The sequence below is a fragment of the Leptonotus elevatus genome, chromosome 7 (genome assembly GCF_054856555.1).
Source record: "Leptonotus elevatus isolate MCC_2025b chromosome 7, RoL_Lele_1.0, whole genome shotgun sequence".
NCBI classification, from domain to species: Eukaryota; Metazoa; Chordata; class Actinopteri; order Syngnathiformes; family Syngnathidae; genus Leptonotus; species Leptonotus elevatus.
The window spans coordinates 17616674-17637589 of NC_141245.1; the positions used below are offsets into that span (position 1 = coordinate 17616674).

The window sequence follows — 20916 nt, forward strand, 5'->3', positions numbered from 1 at the left end:
CTGAATTCAAATTTTGCAGGCATTGTTTTAAGTAAGATGTTAACTGCTTTAGAAAAATGAGCCTCTCATAAAACTACATAAGAAATAAAAAAAACACTCTCACAATGCCATACATTTATGGAAGCTAGTCAGTCGGCAGCTAAAATAATACAAATGTGAACATCTCACCTCTGATTGTCAAACAGAACGAATAGATAAACAGTTGCACGATACCCGTCACAGACGATCTCAATCCAAGTCCTTTGTTTAAACAAGCTATTCAATGCAGTCTTCCACCTGAGAGTCCTACCAAGTCGATGGTATTTAGAGCTCAGACTCATACCCTAAATCCCAATTTGCTATTTGCACTGACATTAATGACTGACTTGTAAAAAAAAAAAAAAAAAAAAAAAAGAATAAAGCCGTAATCCAACAAATAGCTGACGTCAAGCCGAAACCTCGTACATCCAAAATAGTCACTTTTCAGAAGACCCACATTTAACTGCATATTTGTTAAACCATTCGCATTGCATCATCAAAGAGAATGCCATTTTCAACACTTAAAACTGGTATACATTTTTTTTAAATAAATAAATAAAATACATGTGTGGACTGACCAATAGTATATATTTTTGAAAAAAATATGGATTTCGAGTCTCCACCAATTTGTGCAAAGCCTGAATGGCATTCATGACCAAAAAAAAACAAGAAATAATAACCTACAACCAAAATCTAAATATCCACAAAGGTTGAACCGAGGCAGCTGGGCTTGTCTTGTTTGTTAAAGATGTTTGCCGTTTATCCAAAAGGCTTCTTGTAGGTGTGGGAGTCTCCTTCTGTACTGTATGCCTCATGAGACGCTCACACCTAAACTTTACAACTGAAGAAGCTTTTTGGATTAAATGTCAAACGTCTTCAACAAACAATAGAAGCTCAGTTGCCTCGATTCAACCTTTGCGGAATGCCATGACCCGAGTGACGGAAAATCTACATGGACAGATCTAAAAGTCGCTTAACAGAAGCAACACTTGTGCTAAGTCATCCACATAGTTACTCGATGTGGGACGGTGCAGGTAACATTTTTGCGCCACAGTTTGGTTAATTTTCAGATCGGGTTGTGTGTATAAAAGAGAGCAGCGTGACTTACAAAGTTGTACTGGCCAGTTGTATTGAGCCAGCGTCTGAAGGAGAGTATTGGCCCGTCACAGCAGTGCAGTAGCCCAAGGCCATCCAGCCACTGTTCATGTCGAACTCTGCGCACACACGGCGTCGATGCCAAGTGAATTGTAAGCTTAAAAAAAACATGGCCCACAAGCACTTATTGTCTTGTGAAGAGTATACCTAAAACAGAGTGCCGTCATATCACTAATAATAATAATGGACTAGTATCATGACTGTACCGTAATTGGACACTGGTAACATCAGGTCTTGATGAATAAATACATTTTATTACTATTTTATTATTTCATATGTTGACCAGAAGAGCTGACATTTTAAGGCCTGCAAGATACGACAGTATTTTGGAACAAACTGCAGGACCTCACTTCTAGCTCTACGACTGGCAAATTCAGTCAGTGAATCATCTTCTGTCCTTTATGAAAGCGCAGTATCGCATTGCAGGCGCGTGTTGTCATTTGTTCATCAGAGCTATCAGTCACCACATGTGACTTCTTAAGTCATTAAGTAGGATACCCTTTCTTAGTCAGATTACTCATATACTTAAGTAAGAAATGTACTATTAATAGTGTTGACGTAAACATAAAACAATGCAACGCTTTGGCCAACGTTCCGGTCCACATCGTGTCTTCAAACCTAGGCTACTTGGCACCTGGTTATTGGTGGCTCTGTGACCGGAGACATGTTATTTGTCATGGTCGGTGACCTAGTGACACATTGTTGCCGTGCTACAGGTTGGCTCAGCTCGTTCTACAGCAAGCACTAGAATCACACTTTCTTTTTTCTCATAACCAGCCACCATTAAACAATGTGCTTTCATTGTACAAAGATAACCTTTGAGAGTTCCATTGGCCTAGTTTGTGTCATCAAAAGGAAGCAACCGAGTGTCATCCTTTAACACCTTTCGTCTGCGAAAAATTCCCATAAGGATTGTGTGAGAGAACGCGTTCAAAAAAGATAGGTAAATAAAATATGATTGTTTTCCAAATGTGTCGAGCAGTGATTTCTCATACCAGGTACTCATCATGCCTGTGTCGACCTTTCTGTTCGCTTGTCAAACAGGAATTCCTTGCTCTACTACTCGTGGACATGCTCTAAACTGTGCGCCGACAAATATTATTTTAACACTGCACTCGTGCACGTATTGCACATTAAATACCCCCTTTGTTTAAAAATAGAACCCTTGTACCCTTCATCGTGCCATCTGGTCCCACTCACTAGTCGTGTGTGAGACGTGGTTTTGTATTTTGAGGACTGATAATGTGAGATGTTTTGTGGATTTTGCAGCGCTCAGAGTGGTACTTGTTGTGGAATGAAAGTCTGTAATTTGTTGGTTCGTTATTTCGACTACAGTAGCGCTAAGCATTTGGCTTAACTTCTTTGATTAAAAATTGATAGAATTAATAAATACAGGTTTTCTTTTTAAGCGTTTTTATGAAATTGTGTTTCTCTATATTATCTCCTGTTTCCACACAAAATGTTGTTTCGACTGAAAATGCAATGAGCTCTCCATTTAGTGAATTTCAGACACAATCAATCAGCAAACAATTCCACACAATCGAAAGAATTCTTAAGTGCAAGTGATGGTTATTAAGCCACACATGTGGAAACAATCTCTTTTGTATTGATACAGTTCTTGGTCATATCGCTCTCTCTTTTTGGAATGTGCCCTTATTTCATTTCTGCAACTCTGTTTCATCAGAGTTTTTGGTCCAGGCGTTTGAGAGCTCCCAGCATTAGAGCCACAGTCCTTCTCCTCCCGCCCCACCTTTGTGGAACCAGCTGTCAAGTGTGAATGACGTTGCTCTGGTGTCCCGGGAGCGGTGCTGCAGACAGGGAGTGGGGCATCTATTTTGAAAACTGGCATGGGCATGTTGAGCGGGAGCTCTTGTCAGTCGTTGCTTCAAGGCAATTTTCACTTAAAGATGCTGAAAGTTGCATCATAAATGGTTGCTTTTGCCAAGTAAAGTTATCGGCTCCTGTCTGATTAGTGTTGGAAATATGTCCGTTTCCTGTGATGCTGTTTCTACATTTTAAGGTCAACGCTTGTGTGAAATGTTCAGTGACCTTTTAAGGCTGATTGGCCTAACAACAGTGTTTGCCAACGGCTCAGGTTTCCCCGTGCACACAAAAATGTCAGGTAGGTCTTCACACATAAAAAAAAAAGTGTTTGTTTACAACTATATACAACAGCATCATCCAACAGTAACACAAATGACACACCAGGCACCTTGCCAGAAATTCATAGCTATTACTCAGTTTTGATAGACAAAACAAGCTTTAATGAAATCAATAATTTAGATGGTAGTAACAAGACTCCCAAATCATTACCAGGGTACGTTCCTCTCTTCTCTAGTGTGCAGGAAATACGATTTGCTCACATGAGGACCACAGTTAGCATTGGCGCTATTCTTTTTTGTTTAATTGTTTAAATATTTGCTAGAAATGTCAGAAAAGTAACTAAATACATCAACAATGCATCTAAATTGGCAATACTGAAGACATGTCGTTCCTGTCGTTCGCTTGCTCTGCTAACCAGTATTACATTTTATTTTGACTTCATGAAGACTGTGGGTGCCAGTCAGAGACTGGGCCAGATATGCCGTGAGTTTTGAAGTTCCATAAGGTTAGGAGGTCTGGCAACTTTTGGTGTTGGTTTGAGACACACACCAATATTTTTATGTGCACCCCTTGTTAGTGTGGCTGTGGCAAGCTGAATTGAAGCGTTGACCGCTCGGTGGAAATGTGGCTTAATGTTGTGGCCAGTGAGTTTATATCTGTGACTGAGTGGATTATCATAAGCTGGTTGCGTTTCGGTATGTGTAAGTGCTCTGTTTGCAATCTCTTCCATTGAATGACAAAATGGTTTACTAGTTATTGACTTCTATCAGAGAGACTTAAAAAAAAAAAAGATCAATGCGTGATGACTACCTCTTTTCAGATACGCAATTTTACCATTGCAGTGAGCTAATCGTTCAAGAGGATTGTTTGCTAATTGTGTATTCTGTGCATAACCAGGTGTTTGTTTAGTGGCTGGTTGAATCTAGTCAAGGTCAGTGGCTTGTAGGTTAGGCAATAAGCTGCACTCTCCTGCAGTCCTCTTGCTTTGTGTGTTAGTCCAGATCTGTAGATGACTGAGCAAGAGAGGGTTTCTACAGTCGCTTGACTGTAATCTGTTCTCTAATCAAATGCATCTTATTTTGGTAACGACAATCTTAAATCCACTGAACCGTCTTTAATCAAAGTGGAAAATTTGGGAGTCTGGTACTGACACACACGCTCACTAATTAGTTAAATGAAGGCACATTGTTTTCATAAATTGCATGGCCACTTTCCATTAGGTTGTCTTGATTGAAATTAACACTGGTGTGTAGTGGCATATTTTAGTTGTATAATCAGAAATAAGTTTTTCTAAGATAAAAAAATATCGTTGATTTTTCAGGAGTCAAGCAGCCCTATATGATCACATGCTAAGGACATGAATGTCCTTGAGTGGTGGTCAGATGGTTGGCACAGCAACCGTGACCCGTTATGCTATATAAAGGCTTTTATTGTACCTTTTAAAAGTGCAAAGGTCTAAGTGCTCTACGAACAGATTAGAAATGCAACCTTTAAGGTATGCTATCGAAATTCAAACAGTACTGAAGTGTGGGAGTGCAGAAGGGAGATTTAGATGAATAATAACTCAGATTTAATGCCTAGAATAATGTAAACCTGACTTTGATGGTTTAGTGAGATTTCAACATTATGTTGCCTGCACCAGCACTACCAGCTGTTCAGCTGTAGTTATTGATTTATAATTTATGACGGGCCGAGTTCCCTTGTTGCCCGCAGTTTTTTGTTCACCCCAAGACACCAGTCTGACTGACTGACTGACAGTTGCACTCAACTCGCATTCAACAGAGGCACTGCTTGGACTGTCAGGAAATGACTTTTCTTGCTTTTCCCTTTAAACACCTCAAGCTCCAAACAAAGCCCGAGGCGAGAAGTGTGCCAGTGTTAAATACAATTTAGAGACTTAAAAATTAATTGCTCCACCTCGCTGAATTGCAGGTAGCCTGTGTATGAAAAATCAATCGATGCGGCCTCCCTTCCAGCAGATTTATCTTCAGACCTCCGTTGACCCGCGCTTAAGCCTCTTAAACTGGGATTGTAGTTTGTCTTTGTAGACACTATCAGCATCTCCACCTTTTACACGATGTGAAAATACCTTTTTGTTTGTCGTTACCTCTCTGCTTCCTCTGAGCATGGTTTTCAAAGATGTTTGGAGCTGCCGTTTCCCCCTCCTCCCAGTCACCACTCCCTTTCGGCATGTACCAGCAGCACAGGAAGAGGTGACGAAAAACAAAATACAGTAATAGCAGAGCATGGCTCACAATTTAATGATCCTGCCAGGCTGCAACCCTGCCTGGCTATTACCAAGTATTTGACAGTTTCTTGCTGAATAAGCACTACTATCTTTTTGCTGCCTTGTGTTAACTAAAGGTGTCCCAGTACCCGACCCTTATCAAGGTTTGAACACTCATGCTCTCTCTCCCTCTCGAGCCATTACTCTTTTCTGAAATCAATGAGTTTTGTGTGTGGAAATGCTGTGTGGTAAGCAAGAGACCACCAGCCGGCAAACTCCACCTTCCCTGTGTTTGCACACACTTGCGCCACCTCAACTCGGCACAATAACTCTTTTCCAAGGACTTGGTGTTCGCTAAGGGACAACCTGTATCATTCAAGCTTGCAAAGCTGAACACAGAAACTGAGCAAGTGTAGTGCAACCTTTGTGTGCAATGTGGAATTGGACTTACAGTAATTTCTGGACTACAAGCCGCTACTTTTTTCACTCGGTTTCGACCCCGCGGCTAATACAAAGGTGCGGCTTATCCATCAGATCACAAGGGGGCGCACTATAAAGGAAGCGCAAGAGCTTTAGGCAGAGCAAAACAAACCAAGTGAGCCCAAATACAGTATGTGAGACAGAACGAGAGCACAATTTGCGCCCTCATTATGGAAAAGAAAGGAGCGGGAACCCGGTGTGGTAACATTAAAACAGCTGCAGCTTACAGTTGAGTGCGGCTTAGATGTGTAACAAACTCAAGTATTTCGCAAATTTAGCTAGCGAGGCTTATAGTCAGGTGCACCTTATTGTCCAGAAATTACTGTAATTGATTTCTCGATTGAGTGGGTTACTCAAAATAAAAAATCAGGCACTTAAAATTTGATTATTTTTTTTCCTTTAAATTCAGCCACCACAACATGAAATCATAATATGATGTACAACAAAAAGTAAACTACAGCTGTTAGCAGCTATAAAGGGCACTCGCAACCCTGGCCACGTTGGGCTACTGTCACATAGAACAAGAACCCCAAATATTAATGTTTTTGCCAGGCCTTGTGTGTGTAAAGTTTTTTTGAGTATCCATTAAAATGAGACCTCTGTAAAAGGCCAAAAATGGTACGCAATTCCCAAAATAAATTCAAAATGGCAGACTTCCAGTTAGGTTTAGCATATGGCTACAAAAGTCTTCTTCTTTTTTTTTGTAGGTGTTTGGCTGATAATATGCCTCGCAGTTTTCACAAATCCAGTCAGGATTGCTTTGTTCAAAATTTGTAGAGGGCGCTATAGAGTCATTTATTGAAAAGAGGTATTTATCACACCCAATTACATTTTAATGTAAAAATGGCACACTAAACAAAAAATAATTAACCATTGAATATTTAAACACCAAACGATAAAATCATGTCAAATGGTTCATTTCATGCTCACATTTTGCAAAATGCAAAACACTGTAGACACTGTGAAAATGGAAATTAGCCTAATGTTGCTCTAATTATAATCATTCAAACACCAAATGCCAACACGCATGACTCATCAATACCGAGCATACAATAATACTCACAGCCATAAAGTGTCTTTGCTCTGTGACTGTTAAAATAGCAAAACATTATCACTACGTCCTCTTCTTGCTTTTAATTACACTGCATCTCTTCGAGTCTGCTTACTTCAGTGCTGCATGTTGCGGCACAATGCACTACACTTCACTACATTGAAGATTTGCAACTCTATATATTGAAATGTGTCTGTATAAAATTCCACGACACAGCAGGGGTTCACTGTTCTAGACAGATGGATTCCACGAAATTGAGGGAAAAAATGGAGTATTCGTCAGCATGGCAACAGTGATGGATGACTCGCCATAAAACATGAAACTCTTAACTCCATGTCGTCTTGTCTCGCGCATGTTTTCGATGAAACTCTCACGAACTGTGTACTCTCGAGTTCGCCGCCCCATTCATCATTGACTGCAGCTTTAATTGTGCTTGTTCTAGGCCTCCTATGCTTTGTGGTTACATGTTGCAGCTGTAAGTGGTTGAACTTCAGAATGAGTAGCGTGACCGATGGCACCGTCAGGAAATAGTGAAAAGGAGATGGAGCAGACTGATAAGTTGATGCAGACACAGTCCCACCTTTGCGAAACTTGTCTAGAATGCTGACTGTCACTGAAAGTTGAACTGGCACATAAACAGCAGGCATGTCTGCCCTAACTTGCTATTAGCAATTAGTCCAGTTTGAAGAATGTCTATTCAATTTTTTACTTAGGTTTTTTTCTTTCTGTTCTTTCTGTCACTTCCTCTATACCAGAGTAGAAGGTTTGAATGTTTCAAAGTCACCTGATTAGATTTAGTAGCCACAGCATAGAGTGGGATGGGAGCAATGACAAACCTCCCACATACACACATAATTCTTCCTTTTTTGAGGACTTGAATGGGAAAACTCTGAAACGGGTTCCAGTCTGTGATTCTCAATAGTCAAGAGGCTCTATCAGCCTGAAACTCTCTTAACGGCCAACATTCTCCTAGTATGTTGCCGTTTTAGAATTCTCTGTTAGTCTTATCCAGAGCAATTTTTTGGTCTCCTTTTGGATTTTGCCACTATCAGAACTCAACTACTCAGCACAATAAAAGGGGTAGCGAACACAATGATTTGACAGCATGAGCGTTGGAACATGATGACTATATCTCTGAAGTGGTGCATTTATACTCGTGTCTTTACTCCCCCCGACACCTCTCCATTCCTGTCCAAATATTCATGCCTCAACAGAGCCATCCTATCAAAATACTGTTATACATGTTTAGACTGAGTCATCGTAAAAAGGTTATGAAACACTGTGACACTGAATAAGACACTTCTTTTGCTCGATCTGCACATGTAGGATGGCATTCATAGTGAGTCATATCAAAAGTTTTATAAAGATAATGGTGCTCAGAAGTAGGATTGCAACAAGAAATTTAATAATTCGACTAATTCAATTACAAAAAAGTCTAAGCAAAATCTCTGCCTGGAAGCTTTGCAGGGATGATTTTTCCATACAAACTAATGTTACTTCAGTGGCACGCCTCACTGTAGAAATGAGTTCACGCGTTAGCCAGTTAACTGCCAGCAAACTACACTCTTACTTGCTGACTCCCACGTCACTCACCAGGCCAGGCCTCACTTTTTAAAACCATACACTGAAAGTCACAGAAACGGAACGTGTGGATGGCAAACACCAAGTGGACAGAAAGAATTTCTGAACCTCACATTCACACATTCATTTTTAGCAAATACTTTTTTTTTTTTTTTTCAAAAGCTACATCCCTGTTTTTTAAAGCTATTTTCAGTAGTTCCCCTTTGCTATGGTGCAGAACTGCAGGTGCTTATAATCAGGTGTTTATAACAGTTTGCCCCTCTTGTTTATTGTTTGTGCATAAGGTAACCAAAAGGTTAGAAAACTCAGTATAATGCAGTGCAGTTTTGCAATTGTCTCAACTGCAACTACAATAACTAAGTTTTTTATTCTAAATATGTCATCGTTGGCATTGATTTTCTTTACTAATGGAAAATGAATATAAATTAAGCTGCTTCTAGGGTGAGAACCTCTAAAGCTACGAATAAATTGTGTCTATACTATTCTCCCGATTTATGCTAAACTGTTTAGAATTAGTCGTGCATTTTATGTCTTCAGACTAAAGGCCAATTATGAACATTATGAAAGTCTTTTGGTAGACTTGTGTCTGTAATAAATGCCTATTATATATTATTCTCTGTGTGTATGGTAGAGAGTCTCGGTGTATGGGAATTACCCGTAAAGTTCAATATAAACTCAATGTCGGGTGTTTTGTTTTGTGTTTTTCCAGCTCAGAATGTGACTGTGGACGACATCCTGTCTTCGTACAAACAGGCCTGTCAGAAGCTCAACTGTAAACCCATTCCCAAAGTGCTCAAACAGATTCAGGTGAGGTACAAAAGAAGAGATTCCCAACACTCACACGTATCCTCTTGTGTATAGATAAAACACATAGCTAAACCACACAGATGAATAGTGACTGGGAATTATGTCACATGCCTCATTGAATGTAATCACACCCCCAGCCGGCTGAACTCCTACTTCTTTTTTTCTACTTTATTCCATTTGCTCTCTAATTTGATATACCCAACTGCAATTTACTGCAGTCTGTGTTCCTGCTGACTCTGCTATCCTGAGGCTCGCAACTGCTACTGCTTCTTACCGGTGTGGCTCCGACAGCTCTAGTCCATGTGCAGGATACCTCGACCAGCCATAAGAACCACATAACCGGACAAACTTGACCCGGTCCCTCCCTCTCCCAAAACCATTGCATGTTTTGCTTTGACACTGTTTTGTTCAGACTCGGAAGGCAATTGAAAACCAAAACAACCTATTTACTTGTGTGTCTGTGGTCGTCCTGGGTTGTAAACTCCAACCAGGAACAAAACTGCTGCTTCTTTTATTTCTAAGAAAGAACCCTAAGAAAATAATTTCTGTTGGGATCTTTTTTTCCATTCGATAAGGTACAAGATATCTGCAGCAGAAAGACGAGAGTTTCTAGTCTCTTGTTTTCTTTAGCTGCCTTGTCTTGTGGTTTAGCCAGCAGTCATGGGTCCCATAATCCCTCTGTAGGAGCAGCTCCTCAAATCCAGTGTGGTGAGGATTGCCTTTGTATGTGAATTAGCACATATGATTGCTGTGGGTTTGAATTAGTTTTCTTGCAGTTTCTGCCTTGGTTACAACAAGGTTCGTATTTCAAGAGCACCCATTGAAGAAGGCCTTCTAGTCGGTTAGCGGCAGGTCGAGAGACTCGACAAAGGAAGCACAGCACGCCTGGTCAGCCGAGAGTTAACATCGCAGCTACTTGAGGAAAAACACATCACACTGCTAAGGCCTTCACTTTATGGTCTGGGTACATTTCCACTGGCCCGGTATGGTGGCCCATATCACCAGCCTCTCTTTCCTGCCCTTCTCCCTTTTTTTTTTTGTTATCCACCCATCTTATTAGTCATTTGTGGTGCTTGGCATTTCTCCTAACAGCTTTTTTTGTATTGATGCTGAGTCATCACTTGAGTAAGAATCCATGTAAACAAGACGGTCAGACATAACTGTTGGCCCGTTTTAGGGTTTTTGCAAGAAGAGTTAAGTCAACGTTCAGACCCCCCCGCCTCTTTTCCACTAAATGCACTCTTTATTAAGACTATGTCATGCATGCGGCAGCTTGCCAGGGGCCTTACAGGTTATTTGCATTTCAGGCCCGTTATTAGTGACACTGGGCGTTTATAAGGATGACTGTTTAGCAGCTGCATGGTGAATGCCTTTGCCACCGCAACTGCCATCAGAGTCTTCGGGCCTTATCACAAAGAATCCAAAGGAACAAGTGGTTTTGTATACGGGCAGCATATGTATGCTAGACAGTGGAACTGCAGAGGTTGATCACAATCTCTCCTGGGGCACTGGTCCACCTCCGGTTTGTTCATATTTAGAAACAACTTTTTCACATAATAAATGAATCGCTGCAGTGTCAAACTGCTGCCTTTATACATCCTTATTTCACTGTATTTACAGTGTTTCTTGTTGGCTAGTGGCCCTCTAAATCTAATGTATTTTTCTTTGTATATTTATTAGCTTTTCTATATGCCATATGATGTATCTTTCGTAATGTCATCTGAGCTTATCAAGACCTGTTGAGTCATGCATGGGCATCAGCACGTCCACCCAGGCTCAGATAATTACCAGCAGTGTGGCACGGGGGCAGAGGTTATGGAGTTCATGCTGAATGGGAGGGAGAGCCAACTATTTGCTGGCGCACAGTTTCGAGGGCAGCACTCCCAGTGTTTGCGTGGGCGAGTGTATCACCAGGGCAAGAGGCAAAAAATACAGTTTTGTTTGATGTGCAATGCAGCACCAGATTTATCAGGCAAATGTCCATCTCAGATTACATAAGAGGAAGTTTGTTTCGATTTTTTTTTTCAGTGGCCTTTGTGGTATTCAGAGGTTTCAAAATGTGCAGTGCAAGATGTGATTTCATAAGAAACTTCTCTCTCACTTAAACTGTTTGATTTTTCATTTTTTTCTTTTTATGTTATTGCAGGAAATTAAAGACCTGACCCAGCGAAATGAATGCTTGGATCTAAAAGGTAAGCACCAAAAACTTGTTACAAATGTAGCTTATGATGTGGTGATGTTTGAACAACCTTCACAATACAGCTAAAGTTGAAGACAAGCCATTCTGTGGCACTACTTCACTTCCAACATTTTTTGCAAGTAATGTTAAAAAATATATCCTTGACTGTACATTAGGGCTGAAAAAATTACAGGGAGTCCTCGAGTTCGTCCGTAGCACCTTCTTTTTCGTTAATTTCCCACAATAATCACGCCATTTTTAAGTTATTTAAAGTTGTGTTGCTGTTACCTTCAGCAACGGACATCCATCAGCAGGTCGGCTCGCCATCAGGCGCGTCACTATTCCGTGTTTAAGTTTGAATTAGCTCTTCCGGGTCACGCTAATAAGTTTTTTTTAAATTACTGTACAAAGTATTTTGATGTAAATATCGACTTTAACGGGGAAATCCGACTTAAATCGAAATTCGGGTTACATCGCCAGCGTAGGAATGTAACTCCGCCGTAACTTGAGGACTCCCTGTAATCCATTAAATCTAATAATTGAACTCCCCCAAAAAGTTGAAGGAAAAGCTTCACAGGGTTAATTTTTCCATACGCACTAATAATAGTGCGTACACACACATACCATTCCTTGTAGAAATACTTAGGTTTAAAGACAAAGAAAAAAGAAGAAATAGTCCAACATGTCACCTGCAAAACAGAACTAATATCCACCATCGATTGGTTAAAATGTATGTTAACTTTGGAGGTTCCACTGTAAATAATTTTGTCCTGCTAGAGAACAATACACTAGCTTTGTTTGTTTGTGCACAGGTGAAAAGTTGGACTACAAGGCGTGCGAGTCCCTGGAAGAAGTTTTAAAGAGGGTTCAGTTTAAAGTGATAGACCTGGAGCAGACCAACTTGGATGAAGATGTAAGAGCAAACCAATTTTCACTTTTCAATACTCAGACTAGTGGGACTAAGAGTTGAGTATGTGTCATGGGATTTCTGATTATACCACATCTCCCTCAGGGATGCAGGCAGATAAGAGGCGGGCGTGACAGTGTGGACCTGAAGGATGTATTTTGTCACAAGACAGCAAAGATTCCGTATCGTACACAGTGTGAGGTTTATTTCCAGTCGTAGACACAAGTTGTGCTCGCAGCCAGACTGAGGTTGCACTGGCATGTGAAGCTCACTTTAATTACTGCTTGCCATTTTGTTCTGCTGCTCTCACAACTTTCATCCTGCGAATAAATGCAGACAGCCGAACAAACCAGCCGCTTTCAGCGGAGGCAGCCTCTATGCACATGCCCCCTCTTCACCCAACGTAGGCCCAAAATCCCCATAAAGGGAATGAGTCACCAAATAACATCACCTCCGAGTGAGATGGATGAGTGCCACTGAAATAAGAAGCTGAAAGGAATGAGGAAGGCAGGATAGCGAGTGGATTTATTGGAGGGGAGGAGTTCATCAGATTCTCATGGTGTGATGAGAACTGATAGACACTTCCTGTTGATGTCTTGCAAGTGATATGTGAGGATGTGCAGGAGAAAGGTCATTTTGAGAAAGCATCCTTTAAAACCAGACAGGGTGGACTGCTTTTGGATTGGTTGGGACTCACTTTCAGATGCTCGAAGATAAACACACATGTATACTCAATATTATCCCAGTAAACACACACACACTCGGGGAGATGTGTAATTTGACCCTAAAAAGCAGCATGTCTGATTTACTTTGCTGTATTGTTTGTATTCCTCTTCTGCCACTGTGGAGAATAACATGGCATATTTCCCCATCAATGTCTGACTTGATCAGTAATATTAAAAATAATCACATCACATTGATTTTTGTAGTATTTAATATATTACAAAAAATATTCCAAAGACATGCATGGCAGGTTAATTGAACGCAACAAATTCAAATTGTCCACAGGTGTGATTGTGAGTGTAAATGGTTGTTCGTCTCTGTGTGCCCTGTGATTGGCTGGCTACCAGTTCAGGGTGTACCTTGCCTACTGCCCAAAGCCAGCTGGGATATCTTTGTACCTCAGGACTATTTTTTTTCTTTTCTTTTTGTGACCTATATAAGATCATCTGAAAATGACATAATCAGCCCTGATTTCAATTTCCATGACTAGATTGGGACAACTCTAGTGATAAACTTACTCGGGCCTCCTGAAGCTGCAGCAATCACTTTTTATTGACAAGCTGACTTTGCAGTCCAGGGAAGCTCACCCCATTCACATTTTCATTCAAGACTTGTGACACACACATTTACTATAAAATGGTCCCTAGCTATTATTTGCTGTCTTCATTTTCACTTTCTGTTTCTGTTTTCATGCCAACAAACCTCGGCAGAATATAACTACATCCACACTCTACTGCCAAGAAGAGTAATGCATGATTATTTCAAGGTGCATCATTAGTACAAGTAAAAGCACCGTTAAATCTGAAATCAATCCCAACCAATGTATTTTGGTCCACCCTGTAAACTCGGCTGCTCTCACCCCCTAAGCATAAAACAGTTACCGTGACCACACCAGCAATCCTAGCACACAGCAAAAAAGAAAAAAGAAAAAAACTTCAACCATCTGATTCATCGGTCATTGTTCAACATTGGTTACCTGTTGATTAATTATTGACTTTTCCTTTCTGTGCTTGTTCTCTGCTTCTCAGGGTGCCTCGGCTCTGTTTGACATGATCGAGTACTACGAGTCGGCCACGCACCTCAACATCTCCTTCAACAAGCACATAGGCACGCGAGGATGGCAAGCCGCCGCTCACATGATGAGGAAGGTGAGAGATGACCTCCATTGCAGCTTTATTTCAGGTCACCGCGTTATTTGGATCTCAACACACAAATGAGGAGTACAATTCAGTTGTATTGAGAACCAGTGGCATAGGTTTGCTGCTATTTTTTTTTATCAAATGGGTGTAAACTATGTATTTTGACCACTTAGCAAAATCTGCTGGTTGGTTTATGTGTGCATGACAGCACAATTCAGTTGTGTTACAATGATACAGTCATTCAATGATTTGTAGTTTAGTAGTGCTAAAATCCTCACGCGATTATGACCACAAGAGCAAGCTTATTAGTCATCATAACTGTGTTGTAATGAAGAAATCCTCCCTGAAAGAGTTTTATAAATGTACACATTTAACGTTATTTGGAAGTGCTTATGTCAATTCCCATCTGACGCTGCCCCACATTACATGACGACGTTTACGCTCAGCAGACACATCTCATCAGGGCAAGTACAAGGGCCGGAGCAAAAATTAAAAAAAATCTGGCAAAGTTTTATAGTGAAGTCGACGTTTTGGCTGACATTTAAGTGAATTAATGGAATGTGCTGTGAGTATAGATGGCCATATGTCCTTCCATCAGTGGAACATTCTGACTGCTTGTTTTAGGTTATTTTCTGTCAAAGTTGGTGTCATCAGCTCACGGCAACGGTGACATTTGCAGGCTACTGAATGTGATCGATGACTCAGTGCTGTCAATTGACATGCCACATTTTATTGATTACAGTTGATTGCACTATTTAGGTAAATAAATTAAATTGAACCATAACGGCCTTAAAAAGGCTTTAATAATAGCCACTGTGCCTCACTTAATCTCTTGAACAAATAAAAGCCATTTTAAAAAACGTTTTTATTCTTTAAATGAGACATTTGGAGCATTTGTTTAAAACCAGCTCCCAAGTGTGGAAAAATAACAAAAGGTCTCTGACATTTTTCTGTGGAAATCCACAATGAGGACCAGTGGGTGGAGCAAGGCATGTATCGAATTTTCCGACCCCCTGTAGCACACAACAACAAAAAAGCTGAACAACGACTTATTTTGGCTTAATTTAACAGCATCTGATTAAATATCGTAATGGTGTTCATCTGTCAGATTTGCCTTTATTGGTCTGCGGTTGTTTTCCACCACCACAGACGAGCTCCCTGCAGTACCTGGATGCGAGAAACACCCCACTGCTGGACCACTCGGCTCCCTTTGTAGCTCGAGCGCTCAGGATCAGCGGCAGCCTGGCGGTCCTGCACCTGGAGAACGCCGGCCTGTCCGGCAGACCGCTCATGTTGCTGGGTAAAAGTTGCACAAATTACAACAATGAACGTGTTCAATCAATGAATTAATTTCACCTTTCCTTTCTGTTGTGTTTTTAGCAACGGCCTTAAAGATGAACATGAACCTGCGGGAGTTGTACCTGGCCGACAACAAGCTCAACGGCCTGCAGGATTCGGCCCAGCTTGGCAACCTGCTCAAGTTCAACTACAACATCCAAATTTTGGACTTGCGCAACAACCACATCCTGGACTCGGGTACTGTAGCAGCCTAAACTGCTTTCTTTATTGGTCATTTAGAGCTAAAAAATAGTAATAATAATAATCTAAATAAATTGCTAAGGGTAGCCAGTTAACAGCTAGCCGCTAACCTAAACTCACAACAACCAAAGCTGAAAGTCACAGATATTATCGTGTGGATATGAGCACGGTGACTCCAAGTGGACAGAAATAATGGCCTGCATTTCACATGCATATTATTTTGTCGTTTATCCCTAATAATGCAAAATCAATTTGGACCCACTTACTCGATGAATCAGTTAGGGTTGTAACAATAGTGGCAATATCGTGATATTAAAAGTGCCACAATACCGTCGGTGTTATTTCACGATATTAAAAGCAGCACATCCGTTAAAAAGGCGAGGTTGTATTCCATTAGTGCAGGTCTAGCACCCTCTGGTGGTTAGTTCATTAGTGCGGTTTAATTTTAAACGAGGATGTTTTGACTTCTCAAATAAATCTATAAATCTGTCATACCAGAAACTATTTTTCTATAATGCCGTAAAAAAAAAAAACTTTACTTTTGGCCCGTGGGCTTTTTTTTATATCGCCTACCATTCCACAATATTGTTGTAATTATCATATTGTGATATTTATTGTATCGTGATAATTAGTAGAATAATTGTTTCTAAAAATGTTGGATAGCTGCAACCATGTTAATCAATAGGAACACGTATAAAGAGAGCGTCTCCATCCTAATCCATCTGTGTAAAGTGATGATAATGCTGCTTTAAAAACGGAATATTCCATGTTGGCAAAGACACTCCGATACCTCTTTTGATCTGCACGAATACTAAAGGGACTCGTGAGCTCATCAGCATCCAAGTCTCTTGTGCCCACGTATTTATGTCATCTCCATTTATGTAACAGATGCACACAGAACACCAAAATATCTCTCAGCTTGAGTCGCTGCTGATGAATAAGAATACTGATGACATAATTGTATCAATGTGGTCTGTACGATACAGCCCGGGTTATTTGTGTTAGTAAGTTCTCACTTTTAAATAGCCTTGTTCCTCATTTTTGATACGGCTCCCATTTGTCTCAACGTATTGACAGAGAACACCGCGCTAATGAACCCTTGGCCACTGTGATGCATACAAGCCGTTGCTAATGATATTTTGCTCGCCTCATCAGGACGCAGATGGGCTGACTGTTGGTGTGGGTGTGTGCGCTTGTCGTCACAGGTTTGGCCTACGTGTGTGAAGGACTAAAAGAGCAGAGGAAAGGCCTCGTCACATTGGTGCTATGGAACAACCAGCTGACACACAACGGCATGGGCTACCTTGCTGCGGCGCTGGTATACACACACACACACACACACACACACCATATCTGTTAAACGGAAGGATGACAATTTATTTAGCAAGACAATAGAGCGACATGTAGCATAGCTTCTATAACTTGAGATAATTGTTTACTACCGAAAAAGGGTGGCATCTTTTAAGGTGCGTATTGTTTATTAGAGCTGCCACTATTTGATGAAATGTGCGGCATTTGAACAACTAACTTGTTCACATCTGATTCTGTGGCCGTATGACTAAAAAGTAAATTCATCGTTCTTGTTTGTTTTGATGAGTCACATTGATGCGGGGCCAATAAGGAGCTCATTGTTTGTAGTTTCCCCATTTAGACGCTGCTGAATGGCGGCTTGGCAGAACGGCGCAAACTGCATTCTGTTGGTTTTCGTAGTTGGCCGCACTGACGGGAACACGCGCTTGGATTCAAATGCCACACTTAACTCATTTGTGTCATAGTGAATGTTTACAATTTTGACGTCGATAAGCTGTCTTTCATAGTCATTCATGGTTCATTTGCTTTTATTTTAGCGAAAGTCTAAACTATAAGACCAAAACATTTACATAATAAATCCGATATTGTTTTTTGTATTACAGATTCATGTATTGCTTGTATTTGTTAAAAAAAAAACACATGTGAAGATGACCTTGAATAAATAATCGTATATGTAATTGCTGAGTGGAGCAAAAATCTCATTTATGTCATTTGTCGAAATTGTTCAGTTCTAACCTCGAAGTACATCGTTTCGTTTGTAATGTGTTTGCTCCTTTTACATTCTGTCAGCCTTGCACCCAGAGTCTGGAGACACTAAACCTGGGTCATAACTCAGTGGGCAACGAGGGCGTCCACAAGCTGAAAGACGGACTGATCGCCAACCGCTCCGTTCTCCGATTGGGCCTCGCCTCCACCAAACTGTCCTGTGAAGGTGACAAATTGAGGCCGTTTGTAGTTGAGCGATTTCTGCTTTTTGTGCATTTTTCACCTACGACGCATTTTTCTTTCTGGCTGCAGGGGCGGTAGCGGTGGCCGAATTTATAGCCGAGAGCCCGAGGCTGCTGCGTCTGGATCTGCGAGAAAATGAGATCAAGACAGGTGGACTGATGGCGCTGTCGCTCGCCCTGAAAGTCAACACCTCCCTGCTGCGCCTCGACCTCGACCGGGAGCCCAAGAAAGAAACTGTGAGCTTGCGCTGGTCAAATATTAACAACGTGTGGAAAGATTAGATAACTGTGTATAAAATAAAAAAAAGCGTAGTTATATAGTGGTGACCCAAAAATGTGATTCATGTTGCTTCTAGTGTATATTGTTGTAATGAGCAGTTAGAATGAATTTTCCAAAAAAACAAGTATACCTGAGAAAGTCGCGCTATAGACCCAGTTGTCCTTTTACATTGGGGCTTCTTTACAATATTGGGTTTTTATGGGCGTTTGAAAAGAGGTCTGATTGCAATTGGAGGATATCCGATGCAGGTTCTTTATTATTTATGATGCCAGGCAAAAAAGTTAATTTTGTCACTGGCCACAACTTTGGGTGCCATTTTTTAGTTATTTAAATGTGATCCTGTGTTCCCAATAAAAACTAAATAAATAAATAAATATATATATATATATATATATATATATATATATAAAAAAGTCAATGGTAATAATTACAAAATTATTTACTTACATTCCAACAATGCACAACATATTTATTTTTTCCATAAAGGCAGTGGTCCAATTTATTAGCTAACATTTTGAAGGACCGGCATTATAGAAACAAATATACAAATGATTAAAAAATGGGTCTGTAACGAACAATTATTTTAATAACTGATTAATCTGTCAATTATTTCATTGATTAATCAACAAATGTCTATTCTTATATTAAAAACAGGACATTATTTCAAATTAACAGTGCAGAAACAGCTAACTGATAATTAAGTTCTCTTGGTCATAACGTGTCGGAAAATAGGCGAAAATGTTGATAGTTGTTTTCCAAAGTAAAATCAAATGTTTTATTTTGATTCAACACTAAAATAATCATCACTTTAATGTAGGACTACAGAAATTGGATGATATTTACAATTGAGAAGCTGAAATTCTGAGGATTCAGAATATACTATACGATGAATAGATTATCAATAATAATTATTGATGTTTTTGAGAATCGATTAGTTGTCCATTCATCATTGCACCTCAAATAAAAAAAAATCACCATTTGCTTCATTAGCTTCAACAAGCTAGTCATGTGCCGTAGTTTGACGAGTGCCAAACATAACAATGTGCCGGCATCCAGTGGCCAACAGTGGAATTACACCCAAAATATATGGCGGTCAGAACAAAGTAGAGTCAGCTATATGGTGCCGAGAAAAATCCGCAAAATAGGGGGACTGCAAACTTGGAACCCGCGTTTTTCTCACCACAGCGCTGGAGAGGTTCAGAATCTTGAAATTGTGAGTTTGACCATGAGACATTTGCATGTTTCCTCTTGCATTTTGAAGATGATTTCATGTCCTGCAGGTGAAGAGCTTCATTGAGACCCAGCGTGCCCTGCTGGCCGAAATCCAGAACGGCTGCAAGAGGAATTTCATCCTGGCCAAGGAGAAGGAGGAAACGGAGCAGATGATGAGACAGTCGGCCTCCATGGCCGAAATCGCCACCGAAGACGAACCAAGAGAAGAAGAAGGCGAGGAGAGCAATGTCGAGAGACGAGACGATCAAACAGGAAGCGAAGAGAAACCGAGTAGCCAATCAGAGGCGAGTGCACAGGTGAACGTTTCTCCGATGATCCTGGACTCTGACTCCGACACTGAAGATGAAGAGGAAGTGATCACGAAAGCCTCGCCCGAGCCAAACGCGCTCCAAAGTCCGACTCAAGTTGTGCCGCCCACATTGAGTCCCTCACACACGCCCCCTTTGCCCTCGACGAACATCATTTCAGGAATCACCGTCACCAACAGCCCCGTTCCTCCGGGAACGCCGCCCTCGCCGGGCCGCCTCATATCCGTCTCCAGTCCCGGGCGGGGTCACAAGATCTTCATGGTGACTCGGGTGGAGAGCCCACCTGAGCCTCAGGCGGGCGAGGTGGCGTCGAAGGAAGCTTCGGAAACAAGTTCCAAGCAAACGCAGCCGACGCTGGAGGACGTCCACGGCAGGACGCCGAACCGCCCTCAAGAACCCAACCACCAGCACGGTGTCATTTTAACGCCACCATTGACCAGTCAACAAGGACCAGCCACGCCTTCAAGCCCTTCGCCTGCTCAGCCTGAAGACCCCCCACCTGAGAGTTCCTCTGAGGAGCTGAAAGAAGCTCCTCTGGTGGAGGAGAACCAAGCGGCGGCGGTGGCGGAAGCCACAAGTGGCGACGCCAAGGAGGAAATCCAGTTGGCATCCACGCCGGACCAACTAACACAGGAGTGTCAGATGGACACAAAAGACGTGGACGACAGCAGCAGTCCAAACCCGGACGGGGAACATCAGCAAACTGAAGCAGACGAACAGGAAGCGGCGCAGCCCGTCCCCTCCGACCAAACATCCGTCACTGCCGTCCAACCCGAAACGGAAGACGAGAGCTCCGCCGACGAGGGCGAGCCGGAAGTCGCCGGTTCGCTTGTGCCCAACGGCCTGAAGCCTGAATTCTCCCTCCACCTCCTCGACACCGACAGCCCCAAACCTGGCAGCTGTGTCATGGAACACGGTGTGTGTGAGC

General features: G+C 41.5%; 1 protein-coding gene across 4 annotated transcripts in view; it reads left to right on the forward strand.

The window, feature by feature from the left end:
- The window catches only part of ppp1r37 (protein phosphatase 1, regulatory subunit 37), a 30831-nt gene that overhangs the window by 8108 nt on the left and 1807 nt on the right, over positions 1–20916 (forward strand). For all 4 annotated transcript variants that reach the window (XM_086081109.1, XM_086081108.1, XM_086081106.1 and 1 more), the window contains 10 exons: positions 9325–9422; positions 11569–11614; positions 12414–12514; positions 14260–14379; positions 15520–15670; positions 15751–15906; positions 17115–17227; positions 18010–18151; positions 18238–18404; positions 19728–20904. In XM_086081109.1, coding sequence (XP_085937235.1) covers positions 9325–9422; positions 11569–11614; positions 12414–12514; positions 14260–14379; positions 15520–15670; positions 15751–15906; positions 17115–17227; positions 18010–18151; positions 18238–18404; positions 19728–20904 — 2271 coding nt within the window. The remainder of the gene's footprint in view (positions 1–9324; positions 9423–11568; positions 11615–12413; positions 12515–14259; positions 14380–15519; positions 15671–15750; positions 15907–17114; positions 17228–18009; positions 18152–18237; positions 18405–19727; positions 20905–20916) is intronic.